Below are 10,428 nucleotides of genomic sequence, written 5' to 3'. Positions count from 1 at the left end.
AATAATATTCCAGTGTGTGTGTGTGTGTGTGTGTGTGTATACACACACACACACACACACACACACCCCACATATTCTTTATCCATTCATCTGTTAAACAACTTGTTTTCATATCTTGGATATCGTGAATAATGCTGCAGTGAACATGGGTGTGCAGGTATCTCTTCTAACAGGTGTGAGGTGATATCTAATTGTGGTTTTGATTGCATTTCCCTGATGATTAGTGAGATTGAGCATCTTTTTATGTGCCTGATGGCCATTTGTGTGTCTTCTTTGAAAAACTTGTCTCTTCAGTTCCTCTGCCCATTTTAAAATCTGATTGGTTTTTTTTTTTTGCTACTGAGTTGTATGAGTTTGTTGTATGGATATTCACCCCTTATCAGATATGTGATTTGCAAATATTTTCTCCCATTCAGTAGGTTGTCTTTTCATTTTGTGATGGTTTCCTTTGTTCTGCAGAAGCTTTTTAGTTTTTTATTTTTGCTTTTGTTGCCTTTGCTCTTGGTGTTAAATCCAAAAATCATCTCCAATACAGATGTCAGGGAGCTTGTTGCCTATGGTTTCATGTCTTACATTCAAGCCTTTAATCCATTTTGAGTTCATTTTTATGTGTGGTACAAGATTGTGGTCCAGTTTCATTCTTCTGCATGTGGCTGTCCAGTTTTCCCAGCACCATTTTTTGAAGAGACTGTCCTTTCCCCATTGCATATTCTTGGTTCCTCTGTTGTAAATTAATTGACCATATATGAACAGGTTTATTTATGGGCTTTCTATGGTGTTCCATTGATCTGTCTGGTTCAGTACCATACTGTTTTGATCACTATAGCTTTGTAAACTAATTTGAAATCAGGAAGTGCAGTGCCTCCAGCTTTGTTCTTCTTAGGATTGCTTTAGCTGTTCAGGACTTTGTGGGTCTGTACAAATTTTAGGATTGTTTTTTCTATTTCTGTGAAAAATGCCATTGGAATTTTGGTAGAGATTGCTTGCTTTGGGTGGTATGGACATTTTAACAGAACTCTTCTAATCCATAAGCATGGAGTATCTTCCCATTTATGTGTCATCTTTGATTTCATTCATCAGTGTCTTAAAGTTTTCAAGTGTATGACTCTTTCACCTCCTTGGTGTTTCTAGGTATTTTATTCTTTTTGATGCAATTGTAAAGGGTATTGTTTTCTTAATTTCTCTTTCTGATGATACTTCATTGTTAGTATATGAAAAAACAACTGATTTTTGTATATTGATTTTGTATCCTGCAACTTTAATGTATGGGATGTAATATTTACATGCATTAGAACCTCACAAGGTAATAATAATTTTCCCCTTAAAACTTGTGTATTTTTTTAAGAGTAAAAAAGTTTATATTTACTCAGATATATAATATTTCCAATGCTCTGTCATTTGATACGTAATTCCTTCCAATTGATACAGTTGCTCTTCAGCCTCAAGAACTGCCTTTAACGTTTTGCTGATCTGCTGGTGATGAGTTTGAAGGTTTTCTTTTTATCAGAAATAGCTTTTCTTCCCCCCCATTCTTGAAGGATATTTTCATTGAATTTATTGGTCTAATTGGTCTTATTCACATGTTTGCCTCCTGCTTCAATGAGTAAAATTCTGAGATAATAGTTTGGGGTTTTCCCCCCTCTTTTTTCAGCACATCTGGCCTCTGTAGTTTCTGATAAGAAGTCGTGTGTGATTCAGATTGTAGTATGTCATTTTTCTGGGTCTTTATCCTGGTTTTCAGCAGTTTGATATTTTGCCTAGGAGTGATTTTTTTCATATTTTACTGCTTGGTTTTCTCTGAATTTGTAAGTTTATATTATTCACCAGATTTAGAGAAATTCTGGCCATTGTTTCATCACATTTTTTACTACCCTGTTTTTCTTCTGGGATTCTAATTACAGGTGATAAGACTTTTTTATATTGTCCTATAAATTTCAGGCTTTGTTCTTTTTTTTTTCCAATCTTTTTTCCTCTCTGCTCATGTTCTTGAACAGATGTATAGTAGCTGCTTTGAAATCCTTGTTATCTTGAAGTTAGACTCTGTTGATTGTCCTTTAAGAATGGGTCACATTTTACTGATTCTTCATTGAGTTGAGTCATTTTGGATTGTAACCTAGACACTGTAAATCTTACCTTGTAGAGACTCTGGACTCTGTTAGGTTCATTTATAAAACGTTAATGTTTTTGTTTTAATAGGCAGAGAAATTGTTTAGACTCAAACTCTTGGGCAGCAGTTCAAATCTCAGTTCAGTTTTTTATCCTTAGCTGAGTTGCCTTGAGCCTGCTGCATTGATGTGTGGGTGAGGGACTGGTCTGGGATTTGGGAGGAGTTAGTATGCAGTATTTGGATGGGTCCCTCTCAGGCCCTTTTCTTTGGGGGACTGTTTCCTCGCTTCCAATGGTTGATTTCCACCAACTCTTGTCTTTTTGTTCTTCAGGCCAGAAAGACTTGATTTTTCCACTGGCGTTTTAGCCACCCCGCGTAGATACTTGCCTGGAGCCTGCTCTAGGTTAAGTGCTATTTTTCCTTAAAAAGATAACTCAGTCTCTTGCCATTCCATTCTTCCAGGTGTCTAATCCCTTGAAGAATCCTACTTTTGTTCACTCTCCAGTGCCTTCAGGTCTTTTAATAGTGTTTGTATTTCTAGTTCATCTGCAGGAACGGTACTAAAAGCGAAACTGTATATTATCTTTTAAAATAGTTCCTTTAAGTTGCATATTGATTACTAAAAGGCTTGATATCTTCTTGTTTTTACCATTTTTACCTCCTACAATGTTCTTGTGTGTCCACCAGAGGGCAGGAGTGGCAAGGCAGAGGGGTCCAGCCTGTAGAAAGGAGCTCTGCTGCAGTTGTCCGAAAAGTCACGTTATTGCTGTTTGGGTCTTCCTGGCCTTGCTTTCTGTTGATGACAGTGTTTTCATGCATTCCACAGACATTTAGTGAGCTGCAGGCCAGATTCCCTCAAGCTAAACACCAATGTGGAATATAGAGTAAAAATCAGTACGAAATTTCATGGGAAATTACAAAAGGACAATTATGATACAGGTTACCTGGTGACAGATTCATCATGAGAGGCCCGAGCCAGATGTCACAATGGAGAAGGCACTGGGATCCACCTGGGAGTGTCAGGGAAGGCAGGATGGGAGTGGGACCCTGAGCCCTGACGCATGACTAGTCCCGTGTGTCGGGGTTGGGGGCTGGGATGGCAGATGGGATGACAGGGATGCAGAATGGTGCAGATTTTGTGTTTGGGGAGCAGTGGGCGTGGTCCCCGGGGTTGAAAGAAGTGTGTCGAAGGATGTGGGACCTACAGGGACACAGGCACGAGTCTGAAGAGGCCTTGAGTGGTCTTTAAGCACAGGACGACAAGGGACACACTGGGGAAGCTCCCCTGAGGTGTGTGAAGAGAGTAGAACCTGGTGGGAGGGAGGCCACTTGAGACTGGACCGTGGCAGGCAGGCCGGCAACAGAGGATGGTGCCCCGAACGCGTCAACGGTGTGGGAACCGAGGGATGGTCGACTGGGGAGGTGCTTTGTAGGCAGAAATTAGATGTGGGCGCTGAGAACAAAGATGGAGTCGAAGTGATCTGGAGGCTTATGTCCCTGGTAACCAGATAAGGCTGGGGGGGTGGGGGGGATCATTTTGGGGTGGGGACCAGAGGATAGTGTTTTGAACCTGACGAGTTTGTTAAAGCCAGCGTCTCAAAGACCCTGTTAAGAGCTCGCCACTGGAGCGGTCATTTGAAGATCTGCTCAGAACCTTGGGGACAGTGGGCCATGGATGGCGTCTGGTCCAGACTTCTGCTCACATCCACTCCCCAGTCACCTGCGCTTGAGTCAGACCTGGTGGAAGTGGACAGCTGCTGGGGAGCTTTTCTTTGTGCTGCTCTGAGGCCTGCCTCAGGGGCTTTCACCACCGTCTCTGCCGTCGTCCCCTCGTCTGAGAAAATGGAACACCGACGTCAAGAAGGTCCCTTCCTTGTCTGCCACCACCACGTACCCCATCCCCGCGGCGGCTTGCCCTTTCTGCTGGGATTTGGCTTCATTTCTGCACCTTCCCCGCCCTTCTGGCTTTTCGGGCATCTCTTCCTCTGCAACGTGGGATCACTTATGATTTCATAAGCCAAATTTCATTTCAGCGAGATGGAATGGGAATTGTCTTTTTGGTTCTGAGTTTCCTCAGGAGCAGGGGTTTGTAACATAGGGGTCTGTAGCTAGAAACTGAGGATGGGGGGGGAAATCTTTTTAACTTTCTGATAACTGTATTTTGTAGACTTAACGTGTCTTGTTTTACGCATTTAAAAACACTGTTCCGAAAAGGGTTCTGTAGCACATAGATTTAAGAAGCTCTGCTCTGGAGGGTGGGACCAAGGAAAATTGGAATGAGACCTGTAGCTTTAGGCAGCTGCTAAAGCCTGCTGCTTTCCCTGCGACTCCTGAAGTGAAGGCTTCCTGTGGTCACCTTGACATCATTGCTGGCCAGGAGGAAGGGGAACTTTCCTGGGTGAAGCTCCTGTTGGGACTTTGAGCTGAGGCAAGTAGCCCAGCTTCAGAACCTTGGAGCCCAGACAGCTGGCCCAGAGGAATGGTCAGGCCTACCTGCCCCTGGAGGCCTTTGGAGCACTGCAGGCTCAAAACACAGTGGGGGCCCCGTGCACGTTAAATTCCACGTGAGGCAGCATATCCTGGTGCAAGTTCCGTCCAGCTTGGAAATCAGCATCCAGCCTCTCTGAGCCTCGTCTTCAGCACCTCTGACCTGAGGCTGACCTGGCTCTGGTAAGGATGAAGACAGTGGTTCATCTGCACCCCAGATTTTCCCACTGTTCTTCTGATCCTTTCTTTCTGCTTTTCAGGAAAAAAGCTTGTAAATACTTTGAGCAAGGCAAAGGGACCTGCCCGTTTGGAAGCAAATGCCTTTATCGCCATGCTTACCCTGACGGGCGGCTAGCAGAACCAGAGAAACCTCGGAAACAGCTCAGTTCTGAAGGCACCGTGAGGGTAAGGACTTCGCCATCTCTAGTCAGGAACACCCACCCGTAGGCATTTCCGGGGACCGCTCCTGGCCCCTCCTCGTAGCTTTGGCAGAAGGGCATGTGATAGGCAAACGAAATAGAAGCTACTCAGCCTTCACATTGCCTTTAGCAATAACCAGGCATGTTTGCCGGCTGTTTTTGCAGTTCTTTAATTCAGTGCGGCTCTGGGATTTCATTGAGAACCGAGAGAGCCAGCATGTCCACAACACTGAAGACGTCGACATGACAGAACTTGGGGACCTCTTCATGCACCTCTCTGGAGTGGAGTCATCAGAACCCTGAAGAGTAGGTGGTCGCCCTGCGTCTTCGGCTCCACCAGCCGAGCCTTCCCCACGCCAGGGTGTGCAGCGCTTCTTTCACGGCAGCCTGGGGTGGCGTGTCACTTGGATTTGAGTGGGGTTGTATTTAACCTTGGTCTCATCCACTCCATTATTACAGCCATGGGAAGAGTGGGGATATAAAATAACCTTAACACATATATGGAATCGCTGCTTCTCTAATTGTTATTTATCTTAGTTGCACCTCAAATTCCTCAGGGGGGCCAGCTGACCAGCCAGAGTTTTCATTGATTGATTCAGACCAGCCTGGCTCCCGTCCTCGAGGACCGTGCAGCTGCCCCTAAAGCAGCAGATTCATTTATCTTACCAAAGGATTCCTGTGTGGTAAACCTCCCTAGTATACTGAAATAGTGTGGTCAACACTGGACTTGTATATTGCTTTCCAAAAACCAAGTGAGCGCTGCACACCTTAGCACAAAACTTGACTTAGGGCTCCACGGTGTCCCACATCAGGGGGGAAGTCTTGTTGCAGGACGTTCAGCAGGTATAAACCTTCTTACCTGGGGCGGGGGGGTGGGGGTGGGGCTCTTGAAGTAGCAGGAAGCAGAGATATGGCCCCTCTTTTACGGTTTGTGTTAGGGTCACAGTCGGAATAATCTTGCACACATGCCTCCAGGGAAACTCTCACCTGCTGAGGGCTTTGTGTTCTTATCTGTAAAACCTGGCTTTGATTTGAAATTTTTATAAGAAGAACAGTTTCTGGTTCTTGTCTAGCGGTGGTCCTGAAGAGAACTGAGTACAAGTTTTCTGTCATCGGTAGTGATTTTAATTGAAGGCGCTATAACCTTGTGAATCAGAACACAATCCTAAATTATCTATTTTTATATTTTATAAAATGCATTACTTCTTTAAAGAAGAAAGTCTACTCTTTACCTGAGTGAGTTTGGAGTTCTTAAGTGAAGGGTGACAAAGGCTGAATTCAATTCCCAAACTGAATTCAAGTCCCAGCAGAGGCTCTGGGCCCATTTCCTGTTTGTTTCTTGAGTTCTGCTCCCAAAGGCATGAACAAATGGAGTTCAAGCTGTGAGCTCAGGATTACTTTAAAAGGAGGAAACAGCCATTAAACCTACATTTAATTTATTTTATTAAAATAACAAATTGAATAACTGTATTTTGTCAGGCGCAATAAAAACAAAAAATTAAACCCAAATTATCAAGAAAACCTGTGTTCCTGGCTTCCTTGCATACGATGTGATGTAGGGGGGGGGGGCGAGGGACGGGGGGGGGGCGCGCCCCCGCCCCATAGGGGCAGCTCCTGGAAGACAAATTCAGCACAATGGAAGACTGCTCCCTGAGAGGGCAGAGACTGGGAGGGGCGGGCCAAGCACCTCTTCTGGAAAACCATCCCAAAGCACTAGAGACCTTCAAGAAAAGGAAGTGTCCCCAAAGTCAAGTCCATAGTACCAAAGCAGGCTCCTCCAGGGTGCCATGGTCTCGACAGTCCTGGGCTGTTTGGTGCGTTATGTGCAAAACTACCTGTTTGGTGCCACATCACGTATCTCGGAAGAGAAGTCCTTAGACTGTGATAGACGTTCCTCACAGGAGCTGATCTCCAAAATCCACATGTCCCCACGTCACAGCTGGTTTGCCTGCTACCTGCATTTCCCCTCTGAGTGCTTTTTTTCTTGCCCTAAAAATACGCGTTTAGCCAACAGCTGGGGCCCCAGATCATGTACTGCCATCAGCAGCCACCGGTGCATCTGAAGGAGGCTCGCTCATGAGCACAGGGGTTGCGGGGGAGCAGGACAAACCAACACTGCGAATGGCTTCCTCCTCCCAGGGCCAGAGGGGTAGAAAAGGCAACGTGAAGTTAAGGCCCTGTGAGTGGTCTAGAAGGTCCTTAGCAGCAGCTTCTCTGAAGACGAGCTCTGTCCCCGCAGAAAGGTGATGCCTACTGACTTCCATTCCCACCTGGTGGCCTGAGGGCAGGTGCGGAGTCAGCTAGAAGACAGGCAATCTAGGGGATGTGGTCAGCGTGCAGGCATTGATGTCCTCGGTATGGGCCGCCCGGTGCAGGGATGGCTCAGAAGCGCTCCGGTTGATTTTCGGTAGAGAGTGTTGGAGCAGCTCAATGGAAGACAGGATCTGAAACGAGGCCATAAAATGGTCTCATGGTGGGGGGCGGGGCATTCTGCAGCAGCAGCTTTCAATCTGGCCCAAAGACACAGGCTGATCTCCCCACCCCACCTGCATCATCTTGTGGTGAACACAAGTCCCTCCCTATAGAACAGAAAGCAAGAAACTTCTCTCCTTGTTTGTATCACTAAGAACTCCTGCTTTAATCGGTTCTAGCACCTTGAGAGCCAAGTCTTACCTGGGGAAAAAGAGGCCTCTCTTCCTTAACTTTCTTCACACAGTCGGCTACCAGCCTCTTCATTGCTTTGGGGCAGTTCTTGTACAGCTTACTAAGGTCTGGGGAGGTGTACCCTCGGCCTACCATGAAGATGATCTAAGGGAGAGAAAACAGTTGAGGGAACAGGTGGATGAACAACAGTGAAAGCAGCACCTTCCACCCTGTGCTGCTCAGACGGGCAGAGCCCAGGGGCTTCCACGGCAAGCAGGTCGTTGAGCGCCAGTGACGCACCTGATCGCGGTTGCTGATGTGGGAGTAGGGCAGCTCCCCTGTCATGAGCTCATACAGCACGATGCCGTACGAGTAGACGTCAGACTGGAAGCTGAACGGGTTATTGTCCTGCATTCGAATCACCTCTGGGGCCTACGGGGACAAAGTGCATTGGTCACCATCTGCGCCCCACAGACATGCAGGAGCCAGGCTGTCCCTTGGGCTGGGTATCAAAGTCCCCTCCTCAGCCCTGCTGTAGCTCTTGCCCAAAGGGCTCCCACTCTCAGGCTCAGAGGAGCTCAGGAATCCTGTCTCTGAGATACAGCACTCCCCATCACCTAACTCCCCCGAGCTGTGCTGAAGCTTCAGCACTTCCTCGTCGCCAGCTTCCTCCAGGAAACCCAAATTTGCCCAGGGGCTGCCAACACTACAGGTGTCACCGAGGTGGTCGGGAAATGTAGAGAAATGCCTGAAGCCTGCATACAGACCTCCCATCACCCCTCCTGGCCCTGCACCCTGCTAGAGGGAGCCCAGCCGCCTCACCATCCACAAGATGGAGCCGGTGGGTTGTTCAACCTGCTGAGAACCACTCCAGCGCGACTTCACTGTTGCCAAACCAAAGTCTCCAATTTTCACCGTCAGGCCTTCATGGAGAAATATATCTCAATGCTTGTTAAGGACGCTGGTTTTAAAAGAATGGTCAAGTTACTTTTGAAACACTTCCCACCCAAAGTTCTTACTAGCACCACCTCTCGGCCTCCCATCTGCCCCAGCCTTCTGTGCACTGGATTTGCTAGTGCTTTAGAACGCGGCTCCTTCCAGGAGGTGCTCGGGGCACCAGATTCTCTGGCTCCAGCCACAACAAGCCAGTTTGCTCCCCGCTGCTGCTGCTGCCTCCACTTACACACCTAGGAGCCGGGTCTCTGGCCTTGTGGCATTCCCACATAACATAGGTGCCTTACGCCCCAAAGACTCTGAGCATGGCCTGCTGACTGCTTACATCCATTTCTGCCTGCATCCTGCCCTCCAGTGGCTAACGGAAACACCCTGAGTCCTGAATGCTGTCTGCCTGAAGGCATTTCTCACAGGATAGGTACCACTTGGTGACTTCGAAATCAAAACCAAACACCTCAGTTCTGAGTAAAGAAGCCAGGCGGTTTAAGGCCGACTTGTGTGATCTGCTGATGCCCAGTAATTCACACGTCCTTAACATCGGTGGTGTCTGCCTTCATGGTATATAGTACGTTGGTCCCCAAAAACCCACCACTAAAAGGTATCCTGTTGTCTCAGACCCATGCCCAAAATAGGCCACATCCCATCATGCGACCCAACACAACTGCCGTGCCTCTCAGTGGCCAAGAAGCAAAGTGTAGCTGTAATCCCACACTCCCTTCAAAGAGAAAGGCTGGGGGAGGGAGGCAGATGTAAAATTGTTACATTTCACACCCTACAGCAAGAAAAAACACTTTTATTCATTCCCCTTCCGTAAAAGCACATTAAGTCTTGGAAAGGGTTGATTCCAACAGTAATCTCCAAGGAAACCGTTTCTGTGCATTCAAGAAATACAATTTTAAGCAGTAATTTTTAAAGTCTTGCAACTTTTGGTTTGCAGCTACTGTCTGACCAGATATACAGTCCACAAACTAGAAATAAGCATAAAAGACAAAAGGCTCATTCTCCCAAGTTAAATTTAGTAATAAAGAGCATTTAAAAATTAGGCCTGTTTCAAGCATAACCCAAAAAGGTATCTCAACTTCTGTGGAACTCTTTCCAGAGTCACTTTTGCTGAGGTAAACTTTAAAAGTGTCCTAAATTTAGAACTGAGCAGTCAGATGAAACTACCACCAAAGGATACTGTTGGATTTCATGTCTCTGTGGATGATGTTCTTTGCATGCAAATAGCTGTGAAGGGAAAATAAGTCTATTAAAACCAGTTTGAGAGATATTGGTAGAAAGCAGCTTCAAATTACATCTAAGAAGTAAACCACTTGAAGGCCTGACTCCTAGTTGAGAAGTCACTTTCGGGGATTGGCCCTGCACTGGTTCAGCCTGGTCCACGTCAGAACTTACACCTGAAAGTGAGGCCACAGTGCAAACAGGGAAGGTCGTCTTCAAGCATCAGTTTTATTCAAAAAGTAATTCCAACAACCCAAATATCCATCAACTGATGTACAAATAAAACGCTGTATATCTACCCAATGGGATATTCTTCAGCCATAGAAAGGAATGGAATACTGATACACACTACAACATGGATGAATCTCTCAAAAACACGCCAAGTGAAAGAAGCCAGACACGAAAGACTTCATCTAGTATCTTGAAAATCTTCTAAAATTAGACAGTGGTGATGGTTTACACCTCCGTGAATATACTAAAAAAAACTGAATTGTACACTTTAAAGGGGTGAATTTCATCTCTAAAAAATAACTGACTAGGGCTTCCCTGGTGGCGCAGTGGTTGAGAGTCCGCCTGCCGATGCAGGGGACGCGGGTT

At 46.3% G+C, this 10,428-nt stretch overlaps 2 protein-coding genes across 4 annotated transcripts in view; one reads left to right on the top strand and one right to left on the bottom strand.

The window, feature by feature from the left end:
• MKRN2 (makorin ring finger protein 2) overlaps positions 1-5,510 on the top strand; it is a 32,632-nt gene extending 27,122 nt beyond the window's left edge. Inside the window, exons 7-8 of the mRNA XM_007126199.4 lie at positions 4,855-4,999; positions 5,179-5,510. Coding sequence (XP_007126261.1) covers positions 4,855-4,999; positions 5,179-5,316 — 283 coding nt within the window. The 3' untranslated portion in view covers positions 5,317-5,510. The remainder of the gene's footprint in view (positions 1-4,854; positions 5,000-5,178) is intronic.
• A 929-nt stretch (positions 5,511-6,439) lies between these two features.
• Positions 6,440-10,428, bottom strand: part of RAF1 (Raf-1 proto-oncogene, serine/threonine kinase) — a 77,456-nt gene continuing 73,467 nt past the window's right edge. For all 3 annotated transcript variants that reach the window (XM_028479221.1, XM_028479222.2, XM_007126198.4), the window contains 5 exons: positions 9,791-9,837; positions 8,479-8,597; positions 7,957-8,088; positions 7,687-7,821; positions 6,440-7,457 (listed from right to left, as the gene is read on the bottom strand). In XM_028479221.1, coding sequence (XP_028335022.1) covers positions 7,314-7,457; positions 7,687-7,821; positions 7,957-8,088; positions 8,479-8,597; positions 9,791-9,837 — 577 coding nt within the window. In that variant the 3' untranslated portion in view covers positions 6,440-7,313. The remainder of the gene's footprint in view (positions 7,458-7,686; positions 7,822-7,956; positions 8,089-8,478; positions 8,598-9,790; positions 9,838-10,428) is intronic.

Source organism: Physeter macrocephalus, chromosome 18 (genome assembly GCF_002837175.3).
Source record: "Physeter macrocephalus isolate SW-GA chromosome 18, ASM283717v5, whole genome shotgun sequence".
Lineage (NCBI taxonomy): Eukaryota > Metazoa > Chordata > Mammalia > Artiodactyla > Physeteridae > Physeter > Physeter macrocephalus.
The sequence above is the reverse complement of the archived record's forward strand: the minus strand, read 5'-3'. Positions and strand labels throughout refer to the sequence as shown.